Source organism: Haliotis asinina, chromosome 11, assembly GCF_037392515.1.
Source record: "Haliotis asinina isolate JCU_RB_2024 chromosome 11, JCU_Hal_asi_v2, whole genome shotgun sequence".
Lineage (NCBI taxonomy): Eukaryota > Metazoa > Mollusca > Gastropoda > Lepetellida > Haliotidae > Haliotis > Haliotis asinina.
The window spans coordinates 4,058,359-4,075,740 of NC_090290.1; the positions used below are offsets into that span (position 1 = coordinate 4,058,359).

Sequence of the window (17,382 nt, forward strand, 5' to 3'; positions counted from 1 at the left end):
ATTCACCCACTTTTGTACGGTTCATCAGATCACTTTGGCTCAAATAATTTATTGACCTTTTAAATATGCATTTGAAATACTTTATGTATAAGTATCACTATACTGATAAAGTTTCTTTGAAGCATTTCATTATAGATTTAAAATATGCCCCGTAAATATACGAGTATTCAACAGTAAAGTTTATGTATTCAGAAACACTCACGTTAGATTTACAATAAAGTTATAATTGGTAAATATTTGATTCTAGATATGTATTTGAAATACATTTTATCTAAGTCTCACTATTTTGATATTAAAACTTCATTTCATTACAGATTCGCAATATGCTCTGGAAATGTATAAATATGCATTGGTAGAGTTTATATATGTAGAAGCACTTTTGTTAGGTTTCCAATAGAAATTACAATTGGTAAACGGTTAAGTATAAACCAGGAGTCCCTGACCACGTGAACTTGTATGGTTGATGCAAAATCTTGGCTACCGAGGATGAAATAAAACGAATGTCGGGCAGGTTGAGTGAATGCAGTTGAACCAACCTTAACATATTCTGTTTTTCATACCCTGTTGAATCGAAACAATTGGTAAAAGTTTAAGTATAAACCAGGAGTCCCAGACCACGTGGACTTGTATGGTTGATGCAAAATCTTGGTTATCGAGGATGAAATATAAAAAAAAATGTTGGGCAAGCTCAGTGAATACTGTTGAAGCAACCTTAACACATGCGGGACATACTATTCTGCTCTTGATACCCTGTTGAATCGAAACGTATTTCCTAGAGCGAGGGTGAGGCTTTATTGATGACATGTAAGTTTGGTTTAGAATTCTATGGAACTGACATGCAGTATTGTGGGGGATCCGGGCCCAGTTCCTGTTTGGGCCGCTGATACTCAAAACCAGTTCGGGTGTACTGGTTTTCTTTGGCTTTGGTGAGTGAGTTTACTTTCACACCGTAGTCAACACCATTCCAGCTATATGGCGGCGGTCTGTAAATAATCGAGTGTCGGCCAGACAATCAAGTGATCAACAGCATATGCATCGATCTGCGCAACTGGGAACCGATTGCATGTGTCGACAAGGTCAGCAAGCCTGACCATCCGATCCCGTTAGTCGCTTCTTACGATAAGAATAGTCGCCTTTTATGGCAAGCGTGTTGCTGAAAGCCAATTCTACCCCAGACCTTCACGGGTCAGTGTGTTTGAAAACCCATGTCAGTCATAAAGGACATGTCTGTATCGGACGAAAGAAATTTTACTGCCGTGTACGGAAGAAGGAGAATAAACATGAGAATGACTTAGTTTGAAAGCGGGTAATTTTTCCAAGAGAGTAACATGACACTCGAAGAAATTCTAGACTTTGGTTACCTCTGGGTTCATGAGTTGACGAGAGCAAATTTGCGAAGAAAACTGCTGTTGGACTTGAGTTTGCACCAACAGAATACAAGAAAACAGTCATCAATATCCCCCGCACTACCTCCAATTTCAGTCGTAGTCAAATGTGTTGCCATGGAAACGCCAAAGATATTTTATTCAGAATTCCAAAACTATCAGAAAGCACCAGTAGACCACTAGACCAATCTATATGTCAAGTTTGGTGAAAACATATTGGACGGTTTTAGAGTTCTCTGCCCTTATTCTCGAAACGTTCGTAGCCCTAAGAATTCTTAACTTTGATCGTAGCCAACGTGTTAAGAATGGGCTTAAGGAGTACGTAGCGTTACGAACGTTTCGAGAATAACAAGCCTGCTCCGGAAAAGATAAATGTGCACGGACGGACCGGGTGCATTTTAATACGCCCCGCAACGCGTTTTGCCACTAATAAAGTAAGTGGGTTAAAAGGCGATGTTACCGAAGGAGGCACACCTTTCTGGTTACCTGTGAACATTCATGAGCAAGAGGGTGCATGAAGACGAACATCTATTTGTAGCAATTCGGAAGGATATTGCAATGTCCTATCCTCGTATTCGCTCCTGTTAAAAGTAGTGAACTTTACAGTTTCATTCTAAAATGTAAGTAGTCTATTGCCGGACCGTTTGTTTCTTCATTTTCCAGTATGAATTGTTGACATGGATACCGTGGTCATGAACGATAGAATTTCCCATAGTAGGTAACTAAATGTATTTTTTAAAATGTACGTGGTTTCTAAGGCAATGCGTATGTTCTTAGTACCTCGTATGATCCCCGTTTACATTAATACAGGCCAGCACACGTCTTCTCACGGAGAAAGTCAGCCGCCGGATGACGTCATGAGGGATCCGCAGCCACTCCTCTAGCAGAGCCTGTACCAGCTGAGGAATGGTGGTTGGTTGCTGAGGGCGACGTCGCAACTGTCTCCCAAGGTGGTCCCACGGGTCTGGCGGTGTGGGGTCTGGCGTTATCCTATTGAAGAATCATCCCTTGCCGTTGTCTCTGCATGAAGGGGATCACCACCGGCTGCGACACTGGCTCTCTGTACCTTTGGGCTGTTAGGGTCTGGTGAATAACCATCAAATCCTTCCTCTGGTCTACGCATATGGCACCCCAAACCATAACACTTTCGCCGCCAAAGGGAACGACTTTTAGGACACATGCTGGAGCCAGCCGCTCGCCTCTCCGTCGGTAGACTCTCACTCTACCGTCAGCCAGGAAGAGGTTGAACACACTTTCATCGCTAAAGATGACTCGTGACCTGTCCCGACGTTGCCAGCGTCTCACCAATCATGCCCAGCGGAAACGGTTCATGCGGTGTTGAGCGGTCAAGGTCATCCCACGGAAATGACGATATGCCCGGATACCGGCAGCCCGAAATGACTGTGTTCCTGCTGACGAAGTGACCTAGCGCTGTCGCTGACGTCATGGTGAGGTATCTGTTGCGCAGATGTAGAGTGCGCAGGTGTCGGTCTTCCGCAGGGGTTGTTACTCTCGGTCGTCCACTTCTTGGACGGTCGGATGTCTGGCCAGTATGGTTGAAACGACGAAAGAGTCGGATAATGGTTTGCCTGGTGCAGCCAACAGCAATCTCACTGTTTGAGACCCCCACTTGCGACATCCCGACGGCTCTCTCTCACTGCGCTGCTGTAAGGCGTGGCACTTCTCTTGTGTGCTTTTCCTCACAAGTATAATGAACGGTAGAATACAACACTTTTCATACCCTTTCTGCACATATTGCACGTGCAATTGGAAAAAAATCATCCTTTTCGAAAAATTCACTTTTTTGGAGACCAGAATGTTAAAGTTACGTTTTGGCGCCGTGTTATCAGTGATTGCGTTCGTTACAATACTATAACTTCAAGATTGAAACAATTTGGGGAACCATTTTGAAAAAAATATGACATTTTAGGGGTGTGTACTTTCTTTTGTTCTTCAGTTTATATTGCCAACAAACTGAAGGCAGACCACCACACTAAGGACCATGGGGACTTATTCTACATTTGCTTCCTGCATGGACCCAGCTGGATTTACATCATTCCCTAAGCCGTTAGCAATTGAGACACATCTAGATATAAATTAAAAATACACATATTCTACGTTTAAACAATCCACAACCACGGAAATGTAATTATATCTAATGCTATTTTTAGCAGAAACGTAGCTGCGCATGTGTATGGCTACGTTTCATGGATATGTAAACTGTGTTGATATTTGCTGATAGTGAGTGAGTGAGTTAAGATTCAACGTCACATCAGCAACAGTATAACAGAAACACCTGTCATCCAAAGACAGTTAACAACTAGAATATTTTAATTAGAATTAAAACTAACTTGCAAAGTTAAAACTAATAGCACTAATGGGACACTACAATATGAAAACAGGCTATAGATCGCCAACACCGGAAGGTAGATCACCATACAAGGGACATATTTGCAGATAGCATGTACATATTGTCTCTATATAACTATATATTTCTGTATAAACACTTGCAGGAAAGGGGTCACTGATGTATGCAAGCGCTAAAGAATATCGTAAAGATTTAAGAAAAATATAAAAAATGAATAACTAACAACAGCTGGTGCCAATCTTAAGGAGTCGATGGATTTTAAGGGCTAAAGCAGATCGTAGACGTCGTCTTCAAAATTACCCTAAATATGTAGAATATTTGATAATCGACACCCAAACTCTGGACGACGCACTGACATGTTATTCGTAACGTCGAAGAATAGAGATGTTTGCATGGATGACAATGGCGGTGAATGGTAGGTGGGCGAACTGCTGCCCATGTGAAGGGAAAGACTCCTGATAACAAACGATGACTGAGTGACTGCTGGTTATTAGTAGTAACGGCATAGAATGCGTGTATTTTAATAACAGAGGAAATAGGTATTGGTAAATTATACTGTCAATAAAAGGTTTAGCGCAACCCAGTATATTTTGCAAAAATATAGGTTGGCACATAGGAAAATTTAAAAAAAAAAAAAAAAAAGAAAAAAACACGAGCTATCATAATTTGGTTTGTTACTTTTAGTTTAAAAACAAAACCATAATGGAAACTTTCTTTTACTTTCAGCAGGATGCATGCGCCTTTAGAAAACATGCATTTTGTGTTCCTCAAAAAGCTTTCCGCCTTTTGAAAAGTGACAGCCATGACTGTTATGTGGCCACATGACTTTAGCTTTTAACAAATGGAACCTAAATTTAATGGTATTGTATAAACACAACAGGAATAGTTATTTTGATCTAAAAAGCAGTGTCATTATATCTGTAACAACATTTCCTCTAATTGTTAATACCAATAATTATGACATCTCTAAAACTGTTACCAGATGAACCTTCTCTAAATATGGATTGGTCTTCCCAATTAGTTCAGCCTAATGTTTCCACAGCTTCACATCTTAGTTTTGAAATAGACTGGTGCTTAACTTTTTCTTCTTGGTATAGTTACATGATTAGGTGATGAACATATTCTATAATCGCACCAACACCGTCGTAAATGCGCATCGTCCAAATCAAAGAGTTCTCAATACTGAGTTAACTACTTTTCTCAGTATTCCAGCAACATCACGGAGGGAGACCAGAAATGGGCTTCACATATTTTACTGATATGGGGAATAAAACCTGGGCTTTCAGCGCAAGGAGCGATCACTTTCACTGCCCACAGTCAGAATGAAAGTTTACAAAAATCTCCATACATGAAGTAAATATCACTTTTCAAGGTATCTCTCTTCTCGTCATCACAATACTGATACTGTTTATTGCGAGGTGATCTCATAAAAGATCAAGGTGTGTATTACTACAAGCGGCGTTGCTGTTTCACAACTTTAGGTGCAAAGATCTACGCACTTTTCGACCTCCATTTGTATCTTTTATTTCAATATATATGTTAGGAAAAATGTATCAATACACATCTTCTAACAAACAGTTCTTTAGCAATTTTCCTTGTCTCACGCCATCAACACAATGTCGAGTTTGCTAAACTTGTTTCACATTAAAGCACAGTTTAATTCACAGGTGAACAAAGTAAACATACAGAACACTATAAATGTCTTTATAGTTAATTGTTTTTTATTGCAGTCATTGACTGCGTTCAAATGTACAAACATTTTTCCCTCACAGTCTAACAAGCCCAACGACCAAAACATCATGCCACAAACTCAGATATAAACCTTTGTTTAGTTACACAAGCACGGTCACGAAGCGATCCGTTGAATTCTTGATTACAGTGTAGTAAAATGCATTCGATGGATGAGCTGTGTGATCTTAGGTATCAATTCGTTATCAAAACATTGGACCAGAGCAAAAGAAAGAAGAAACGACGTTGTAGCCTGCGGTATTAAGTCCCAAATCAGCCAATTTTGTTTTTAATGTACATCGGGCCTTTTGTTAGAGTCTGACTTTAGGAGTAAAATTCCTGTTTGACGAACAATGTGTCTTTTTTAGAAAATGGGTTTCCCCACAACTTATTTTTAGTTTTGAGGTCCCCAAACACTTCCCATGTCATTCAGTCCTTCAGTAGAGAAGGTTGTAGACTGAATTATCTCCCTCACTCTATAACACCTGCCTCGACACACACTTGGAAGCACACTCCATGTTGGTATGTTGAAAAAATATGAATAGTACATCTGAATGACATCAAACAGGTGATGATCACAAGTGATCATCCACATGTCTTGATGACTAAACTTTAGTCAGACCTGCCGTTGTACTACCAATGGCATTGCAATTCAACGAGACAGTTGCTATGGACTTAAAGAAGTGGAGAAATGGGTGGATTTTGCATTTAGTGGATATGTGGTATAGATTAACTGTGTCTGCCTTCATTACTCGGAAAAAAACACCAAGTGAAGTGATTGACAAGATTATGACGCACTGGGTAGGAGCTGGATTTGGAGTGATGCAAAGTATCCTGACAGACAATGGAGGGGAGTTCAATGCTGAGGAAATACGAGAGTATACTGAACATCGAGTCCGCACAGCTGCTGCGGAAAGCCCATTTCAGAATGGACTAAGAGAGAGAATCCACTCAGTGATTGATATGATGATTGTTAGAATGCAGGAACAGTGTCCAGAAACAAACCAGTGATAAAAATACCAATATCCCTAACTTAATTTGTCCAGTACATATTTCACTCCCTGTACATATAGATATAGCATGTCAGCGCTTGAGCATGTGTCTCGTACTTTGAAAAGGCGCGTTGCAAAGGCACATTCATTTATTATTGTTTACAGATTAAGATGAAAATGCAGCAGAGAGAAGTTCCAGGCACAGTCAGCTTAGTGCTCTTGCACCCTCTACACGCAGCCCAGAGAGCGCATAGGGCGTTTCCAGGAAACGCTGCCTAGTCGAACCCACCAAGAACTTTACGTAGAATATTTGGCTCCCCGATGAAGAACCCGGGGACTCTCCTGATCTGCGCCAAGAAATCAGGAGGCACCAATCTAAGGGAACCGAGAACAAGGACGAGTCTGACGACAGCACTGTTTATGCCCTATGCATATTCTAAACTATAAATAAAGAATGACATAAGACTATATATACCAAGTGATTCCAATGTAACGATATGACCTATGGTGTTCCTCTGATGCCTGAAAACAGACTGACTATATCAGTTCTCAGATTACTGGATTTCAGGTACAGGCTATTCATCGATTTACCGCTGCAATAAACTTGTGATGGTCATGGGGATATATTTGTTACAGCTGTAAGGTGTTCCTTGTAATCGAGTCTAGAAAAGGGTGGACTTGCTTTGTCCATTCCTGGTTAGGGCACATGAACGAAAGTTGCCTAGTGCCAAAAGAGGGGAAGGAAAGTTCCTCTAAAGCAGACATCACTAAAATGTATAAGAGGGCTAAAAACGTTTACTTGTAGATGGCATTTGATAATGGGCATCCAGAAGGTGGTATGGTATACGTATCATGGGCTTTGTTTAGCGCCCCTTGCAGCCTCTTGAAGGAAGAACACTCGGTGTAATATTCTAAATTATTTGACTTGGAATTCAGAATCTTAATTTCTTGTTGCTTTTGATACAAGAAACTTGAACTTAATGCTCATAACTTGCAGATGAGGAGTATTTACTGTTTCTGCCCACTTATTGACTACGTCCTTTTTGGACGTAACAGTGACAGCGTTAGTTCTTTGGTGGACCATTTACGCTTTATTCGCTTTATTCCTTATAATTTTGAATTGAACCCCATAAAGGATTATTACCATTAAAGACCCGAGTCCTGATTTGTTGAACAGGTGATAGAGCAATATACAAGGAGTACAGAGTCACCACAATATGCACTATGCAAACTTTACAAAATAGTTTTAAGTTAGCGTTTAGCGCCATAAGACCGTGACTGTTTCCCTGTTTAAATGGTACATTTGCCCCACCAAAGGCATTACTTTTGGTTACCCATACGAATGATAGGTGGCATACTGCCGTTCATTAACTGAATGGTCATTCAAAATGTCCCCAAGAGCCTAAACGACACAGGGTTATAATCCTTAACTAAACGTTTTTTTCCCCTGAAAATTAGCTGTATTTCGTCGATAATTCCATTCCTTGGCAGGCATTTTAGAAGTTGTAAAGATGAAGGAAAACAGGTTCTATGGATAGTCAACGTTTTCTATTGCAGTGAGTGCGACGGTTCGGCATAGGTACAAAAGTCGTAACCAAGCTTATTTCGATAATTCCATTGTATTTGTGGATCAGTCTCACGTTGAGGGTGTGCTACTGAAGAAATCTCCAGACTTGTTTCCTTTGAAGTGCCCATTGAGTAGTTGCTGTTTGCGTTTCAGATTATTTGTTTGTGGAATATTTAGCAGGAGAAGGAAGATCAGACAGGCCCCATGACGTATGGGCATTCAGCCTGGTCAAGTCAGTTTGGTCCTGTATACTTTCTTATTTAGGTCAGTTCAGATGTTAACATCGCCATGAGTTCTGACTGGTTTTAAAATAATTCTCCAATCTATGATTGGTCAGAATTTGATCAATCACTTGTAATTTCATGCAGAAAAGTATATGCGATTTTGTCAAGAGAGAATGAAGTTGGCGTGTTGCTATGCATGACACGGCCAGCCAGGTCAACAGTCTATCTTCGTATTTTACGTCGTCCAGAGTTAGTTAGTTTAGACTTACAGTCATCTCGACATCTGTTACAGCGTATGAATACGAGCGAAATATCGGATCTGTAGGTAATACGATGCCAACCCCAATTATAGTGCAACTACCATACCATCAATAAATAACGATGCGGTGTAAAAGCGGTCACATATTTCTGATGCACATGGATTAAACAGTACTGTTGACTGGGGTTGTAAACTTCCTCTTACAATGAAAGTAAGACGTCTTGAAAACCAATCTTTACACGCGAACATTAATCTGAAGAATGGTAATGAATAGCTACGCCTATCAGGGAGCCGTCACATGTAACATATGTTACGTGCAATGTAGGAATCATGTTAAAATAAAAAAAACAGTAATGGTTGGGAGATGATGGAAATCAATTCATATATGTAAATATGAAATGATGCAGCATGAAAATAAACATTATTTCTACAAATCCTACTTAGAGTAAGGTCGATGTGAACACGCTGTCAGCTTCTTTTCGGGTAGTATACTGATGTTTTTAATCTTCACAGGGTGTATGTGCATGTTTCTAATCCTCCCAGTGTGTGTGCATGTTTATAATTTTCACGGGGTGCATGTGCATGTTTTTAATCTTCTTGGGGTGCATGTGCATGTTTGTACTCTTCACGGGATGTATGTTCATGTTTGTACTCTTCACGGAATGTACGTTCATGTTTGTTCTCTTCACGGGATGTATGTTCATGTTTGTACTCTTCACGGGATGTATGTTCATGTTTGTACTCTTCACGGGATGTATGTTCATGTTTGTTCTCTTCACGGGATGTATGTTCATGTTTGTACTCTTCACGGGATGTATGTTCATGTTTGTACTCTTCACGGGATGTATGTTCATATTTGTTCTCTTCACGGGATGTATGTTCATGTTTGTACTCTTCACGGGATGTATGTTCATGTTTGTACTCTTCACGGGATGTATGTTCATGTTTGTTCTCTTCACGGGATGTATGTTCATGTTTTCTTCTCTTCACGGGATGTATGTTCATGTTTGTTCTCTTCACGGGATGTATGTTCATGTTTGTTCTCTTCACGGGATGTATGTTCATGTCTGTACTCTTCACGGGATGTATGTTCATGTTTGTACTCTTCACGGGATGTATGTTCATGTTTGTTCTCTTCACGGGATGTATGTTCATGTTTTCTTCTCTTCACGGGATGTATGTTCATGTTTGTACTCTTCACGGGATGTATGTTCATGTTTGTACTCTTCACGGGATGTATGTTCATGTCTGTACTCTTCACGGGATGTATGTTCATGTTTGTTCTCTTCACGGGATGTATGTTCATGTTTGTTCTCTTCACGGGATGCATGTTCATGTTTTCTTCTCTTCACGGGATGTATGTTCATGTTTGTACTCTTCACGGGATGTATGTTCATGTTTGTTCTCTTCACGGGATGTATGTTCATGTTTGTACTCTTCACGGGATGTATGTTCATGTTTGTACTCTTCACGGGATGTATGTTCATGTTTGTTCTCTTCACGGGATGTATGTTCATGTTTTCTTTTCTTCACGGGATGTATGTGCATGTTTGTTCTCTTCACGGGATGTATGTTCATGTTTGTTCTCTTCACGGGATGTATGTTCATGTTTGTTCTCTTCACGGGATGTATGTTCACGTTTGTTCTCTTCACGGGATGTAGGCACCCGTGGCGAGCCACCTCCTCGTGGTGGGTACTGGGTAAGAGCTCGCCGACACACCCGTAGTGTAACCGGGGGGATATTTGGTCCACCAACCCTTTTGCCGTGGGTTACGGCCCTGTGTCGGCGGAGGAGGGGATCCTGGTGGTTGAGGGCAATAGGGACCTGTAACCGTGTTCCTGTTGCTCCATACACCACTTTGGCCCTGACTTCGCCTAGACGGGCCCATTCAACCAATCGGCTGGTCATGTCGAGCCCTGTACATTACTTGTAATTGAACAAAAACTTATATTCTGAATGAACTGTATTGTTACTTTCAGGCTTCGACTCTTTTGATTTGTCAAACATTACTTGAGTAGAAATATGTCATATATAAATTTTCCTAGAGTCTTACATGCCCAGAAGGCGATGGCTCATGGGCCAATCTGGTAGGATTTATTTTTTTGGGATATTTTCCTGCTTGAGTATACCCTCCTAGTATCCTTGGTGCCGTGTGCTGGAGACCCGCATACAGTAGGCATTGTCCTCGTTGACACTCCGTGGTGGGTGGGGAGCTAGGAGGGTGAATCATATTCAATACCACCATGGCACCCCCACTGAAAAAACGTTCGTATGAATCTGATGATTCAGTATCTTCTGGGGATGAAATTCAAGAAGTTCTCCCAAATCCTGATCATTGGTCACGCTTTATGGTCATGTCAGCACCAAATGATGGTTCACTAAAATTGAATCCTTTTGCCATTTCTAAAGGTATAGAAGGTTTAGCTGGCGATGTCAAAGAAATCAAAAAGCTACGTTCTGGATCTCTTCTGATTGAGTGTAAAAAGATAAGCCAGTCACAAATACTTCTTTCAACCAAATCACTGGCTAATGTTCCTGTGGAGGTGTCCCCTCACAGAACACTCAATAGTTGTAAAGGCATTGTCCGTGATGTGGGACGTTGCCTTTCAGATATGGATGAGAGTGATATCATTTCAGAATTACGCTCACAAGGTGTAACTGCTGTTAAGCGGTTCACTTACAAAAGAGAAAATGACATCGTAAAGACCAATACCTATTTATTTACATTTGGTCTTCCAACACGTCCGGAATCATTGAAGGCTGGTTATTATCACTTGAAAGGTTAATACTTACATCCCAAATCCCCTGAGGTGCTACAGATGTCAGAAATATGGCCATGGTTCTAAATCATGCCGTAGTCCGGCTGCTCGTCATCGATGTGGAGGCACCTGTGAAGATGGCAAACTCTGTGATAAACCTCCAGCGTGTGTAAACTGCTCCGGAAATCATCCTTCGTCGTCCAGAACATGCACTACATGGGAACACCAGTCAAAAATTTCGAAAATAAAACATGAACAAAATGTCTCTTTCCTAGAAGCAAGGAAACTTTACTAGCTCTTGAAAAACCAGGCCCATCCTATGCAGCTGCTGCTTCAGTCTCAATTCCAACTTCTAGATCGGTTTCATATCAGTCCGTATGTTGTCAAACTGATTATACATGGATGGCATCCTCTGCTCCGATCCTCACTACATCTCCTCGACAGTCATCTAGTTCTTCATCTCAAACGGATGATCCATCTACAGTTGTCTCACACTCGCCGATGACTTCAACAGTGAACCTGCAGTCGGTACCGAAACCATCGTCTAATTTGAAAACGGCAACCAAAAAATCTGACCATTCTAATCGTTCTGATTGTATTCCAAAGGGTCAGCGTGACCCTGTACGGATACAGAATCGTTTTCAAACCTTAGAGGACATGGATGTATCTCCTCTCCCTCATCGGCGCACCACAAGTAAGTCGCCTAGAAAAGGGAAACACAGATCCCCTGTACAACCACCTTTAACATGAGCGTTTCTAGTTCAATCATTCAATGGAATTGCAGAGGTCTCAATGATTTGCATTTATTGATACAAGATTATAAGCCATCAGCAATATGTCTGCAGGTGACTAACCTTAAAGAAACTGATAACTTTGATTTACGTCAGTACAGTACCTACAATTCCTTCTCCCCACCAGGGACTAAAGCTACTGGTGGATCTTCAATTTTAGTTCGACAGGGTGTGATTAATAGCCCTGTTTTACTTCATACCAATCTTCAGGTTGTTGCAGTTAGAATAACTCTGCACATTGTTTTTACTTTGTGCTCTCTTTACATTCCCCCAACATCGTTGCTTCGATTAACTGATCTTCAAGCACTTCGACAGGGTGTGATTAATAGCCCTGTTTTACTTCATACCAATCTTCAGGCTGATGCAGTTAGAATAACTCTGCACATTGTTTTTACTTTGTGCTCTCTTTACATTCCCCCAACATCGTTGCTTCAATTAACTGGTCTTCAAGCACTTTACGACCAACTTCCGAAGCCATGCATCATTATGGGTGATCTCAATGGTCATAACCCACTCTGGGGTAGTGTGCATACAAGCAATAAAGGAAGGTTACTTGAAGAGTTCCTTTCAAATAATGATTTATGCATCTATAACGATGGCTCTCACACTTATCTACATCCTGGGAATGCTACTTATTCTAGTCTTGATTTATCTGTCACTGACTCAATCCTCCTGAATGAATTTGAATGGTCCGTCCATGACGACCTTTGTGGAAGTGATCACTTTCTACAGTTCTAACACCTGTAACCCCTTCTGATGTTCCTCCGTCATCCAGATGGAATTTTAAGAAGGCTAACTGGCCTTTATATGAAACTCGCTGTGCTGACAAACTTAAACCTGAACTTTTCACTGATGTTGCTGACGCTATAAAGTGTTTTACTGATGAGGTGAACAACATAGCCAGTGAGTGTATCCCTAAGTCCTCCGCAACTCCACATATTAGAAAACCGTGGTTCAACGATGATTGCAAACAGGCTCGGAAGGTACGGAAAAAAGCTGAACATTATTTCCGCCGCCATCCTATGGTCCACAATTTGAACAAATATAAAATTCTTAATGCTAAAGCTCGGCGTACTTTTAAGCAAAGTAAACGCCATTCTTGGCGAACGTATGTATCAAAGATCAATGCACGTACGCCGATATCAAAAGTATGGAACATGATTCAGAAAATCAAGGGTAAGGGCTCTAAATCCAGCATTCAACACCTTCAAGATGGTGATCAGCTACTGACAAACAAATCCGATATCGCAAATAAATTGGGTGAAACTCTCGCCAAACACTCCTCTTCTTCAAATTATGTGCCTGAATTTCAGAAATATAAAAGTCAGCAAGAAAAGAAAGCTATAAATTTCAGTTCAAATAATGGTGAAGATTATAATGAAATATTCTCTATTCACTAGCTTCATACTGCTCTGGAACAAGCTCATGATACTGCTACAGGAGCTGACCATATACATTATCAACTCCTGAAACACTTACCAGAATCTTGCTTAGAAACCCTTTTAAATATATTTGATGACATTTGGACTTCGGGAAAATTTCCGTCTTCATGGCGAGATGCTATTGTAGTCCCAATCCCTAAACCTGGACGTGATCATACTGATCCTTCAAATTATCGCCCAATTTCTCTCACAAGCTGTGTTTGCAAAACCATGGAACGAATGATAAACAATAGACTAGTTTGGTACTTAGAGACCAATAACCTCATAACAGATATTCAGTGTGGTTTTCGTAAAAACAGAAGTACCATTGATCACTTAGTGCCTTTAGAATCATTTGTCAAAAACGCTCTAATCAATAAACAACATGCAGTCTCTATATTTTTTTATTTAGAAAAAGCCTATGACACTACATAGAAATATGGCATTTTGAAAGATTTGCATGACTTTGGACTGCGAGACCGATTGCCTCAATTCATTTCCAACTTTTTAAATGACAGACAATTTCAAGTCCGAGTGGGTTCTACCCTGTCTGATCATTATAATCAGGATCAGGGTGTCCCACAAGGCAGTATTTCATCTGTCACTTTATTTAGCATTAAAATCAACAGTTTATCTAAGGTTTTAAATGATTCGATTGATGGATCACTTTTTGTTGATGATTTTAATATTTCTTGTCGCGGTAAAAATATGCGTACTATTGAAAGACAACTGCAGTTGTGTTTAAACAAAAATAACAAGTGGTGTCTTGAAAACGGTTTTAAATTTTCTAAATCGAAAACTAATTGTATACATTTTTGTCGTAAATATAAACTGCATAAGGACCCTGAACTATTTCTCAGTGGCACTCCCATCAAAGTGGTAAAGGAAGCTAAGTTCTTAGGTATAGTTTTTTACTCCCATTTAACCTTTTTTACCGCATATTAAGTCCCTTAAAACTAAATGCCTGAAGGCCCTTGACTTGTTGAAAGTCATTTCTAATTGTAAGTGGGGAGGGGATCAAGCTACCCTCCTGCAACTTTATCGATCATTGATACGTTCAAAACTTGATTACGGCTGCATCGTCTATGGTGGAGCCTGCAAAAGCAACCTAAAACGTTTAGATTCTGTTCACAATCAAGGTCTTAGACTTTGTCTTGGCTCATTTCGAACTTCACCCGTCGACAGCCTGTACGTTGAGGCTGATGAACCATCTCTTAAACAACGCCGTATAAAATTATCTTTACAGTATATAACCAAATTATATTCCAACGAGTCAAACCCTGCATTTAACTGTGTCTTTAAACCTCTGTATGAGGATTTCTATAACAAGAAGTCTTCCCTTGTTCCGCCTCTTGGACTAAGAGTGAAACCTTTCCTTTCTGCTGCTGGCATAACGCTAGACAACATAGCTCCCTCCCGTCTGATTTCCTCTCCTCCTTGGCAGTTGGTTAGGCCACAAGTAGACCTTACACTGACTACATTTAAAAAATCAGAAACTAATGAATTACAATATAAACAAGAATATATTCAACTAAAAAATAAATATTGCAATTACAAATCCTTATTTACAGACGGATCCAAGGACGGTGGCGCAGTGGCTTGTGCTACTGTCATTAGATCTAAAACAATATCTTCTAGATTAACCGAACGCAGTTCAATTTTCACGGCTGAAGCAAACGCCATATTGACGGCTCTTAAATATATTCAAAGACACCCTAAACATCAACAATATATAATCTATTCAGACGCTCTTTCCTGCCTTGAGGCGATTAAAAAGGTATCATGTAAACATCCACTTTTAATAGAAATTATTGAATTATGTAATGATCTTGCTACTGGCCAGTACGACATCGTCTTTTGTTGGTTACCCAGCCACGTTGGTATTACTGGGAACACAATGGCCGATCGTGCTGCGAAGGTAGCACTCAACAAATCTGTGACACCACTTCTTATCCCCTCCTCTGATTATAAAGCTGTTATCAGATCTTATATCCGGGATATCATGCAGAGGAGGTGGGACACTCAAGTAGGTATAAATAAATTACATGCGGTAAAACCCTCTGTTGGTTACACCTACTTGGGTTGTCAGTCCAGATTTGAGGAGGTCATCATCCGACGATGCCGTATTGGCCACACCAGGTATACGCATCAATACCTATTGAAAAGTGAAGATCCTCCGTTTTGCATCCCTTGTGATGAACGAATCACAGTCAAGCATATCTTGCTTGACTGTGTTGAGTATTCCATCATAAGGGATAAATATTTTACATCACGAACATTGCAGGATCTTTTTATTAATCATAGTTCTCATTTAATTATTGCTTTTTTAAAAGAGTTAGATTTGTTGTCTGAGCTGTAAATAGATAAATATTTTACGACTGGAAGTTTCAATTAGTAACTGAGATTGTTAGTGGCAGTATCCTCAAGGGGGGTAAAATTATTATCCTCCCGAGAGGGTACGTAAGCCCCATAACATTCGAAGTAAATTAAAGCTCTCCACTGTTTTACTCGTAGCATACGTGTAGTTTTAATATATGGCTAGATATCACGAAATTGCCAACGGCTGAAGGGATGATGTAAATCCAGCTAGGGTCCATGCAGGTAGCAAAAGTACTGTAAGTCCCCATGGTCCCTAGTATGGTGATCTACCTTCAGTTGTTGGCAATCTATAGCCCGTTTTTATATTGCAGTGTTCTCAGTAATTAAACTGTTTTAGATATCATTACTAAATTTAAATGAATGTCTGTGATATACTAGTAGTTTTGCTGTTCTTTGTCAACAGATTTTAGATTGTTTCAAGTATTATTGATAATTATATATCATGTTTTTTTTAATTGTTCTCGTCACGATATGGCTGAGATACTGCCGATGTGACGATAAATATTAACTCACTCACTCACTCACGGGATGTATGTTCATGTTTGTTCTCTTCACGGGATGTATGTTCATGTTTGTTCTCTTCACGGGATGTATGTTCATGTCTGTACTCTTCACGGGATGTATGTTCATGTCTGTACTCTTCACGGGATGTATGTTCACGTTTGTTCTCTTCACGGGATGTATGTTCACGTTTGTTCTCTTCACGGGATGTATGTTCATGTCTGTACTCTTCACGGGATGTATGTTCACGTTTGTTCTCTTCACGGGATGTATGTTCATGTTTGTTCTCTTCACGGGATGTATGTTCATGTCTGTACTCTTCACGGGATGTATGTTCACGTTTGTTCTCTTCACGGGATGTATGTTCATGTCTGTACTCTTCACGGGATGTATGTTCACGTTTGTTCTCTTCACGGGATGTATGTTCATGTCTGTACTCTTCACGGGATGTATGTTCATGTCTGTACTCTTCACGGGATGTATGTTCACGTTTGTTCTCTTCACGGGATGTATGTTCATGTCTGTACTCTTCATGGGATGTATGTTCATGTCTGTACTCTTCACGGGATGCATGTTCATGTTTGTTCTCTTCACGGGATGTATGTTCACGTTTGTTCTCTTCACGGGATGTATGTTCATGTCTGTACTCTTCACGGGATGTATGTTCACGTTTGTTCTCTTCACGGGATGTATGTTCATGTCTGTACTCTTCACGGGATGTATGTTCATGTCTGTACTCTTCACGGGATGTATGTTCATGTCTGTACTCTTCACGGGATGTATGTTCACGTTTGTTCTCTTCACGGGATGTATGTTCATGTCTGTACTCTTCACGGGATGTATGTTCACGTTTGTTCTCTTCACGGGATGTATGTTCATGTCTGTACTCTTCACGGGATGTATGTTCATGTCTGTACTCTTCACGGGATGTATGTTCATGTCTGTACTCTTCACGGGATGTATGTTCATGTCTGTACTCTTCACGGGATGTATGTTCATGTTTGTTC

General features: G+C 40.3%; 1 protein-coding gene across 1 annotated transcript; it reads right to left on the bottom strand.

Annotated features, from left to right (window-relative positions):
- Positions 1–9,111: 9,111 nt before the first annotated feature.
- Positions 9,112–17,165, bottom strand: LOC137256433 (involucrin-like; the record flags this gene model as incomplete). Its single annotated transcript, XM_067794276.1, has 5 exons — positions 9,112–9,312; positions 9,735–9,838; positions 9,876–10,008; positions 16,404–16,502; positions 16,947–17,165. Coding segments are annotated over 5 exons (756 nt in total), but the record flags the coding sequence as incomplete, so codon positions are not given.
- Between the last annotated feature and the right edge of the window lie 217 nt (positions 17,166–17,382).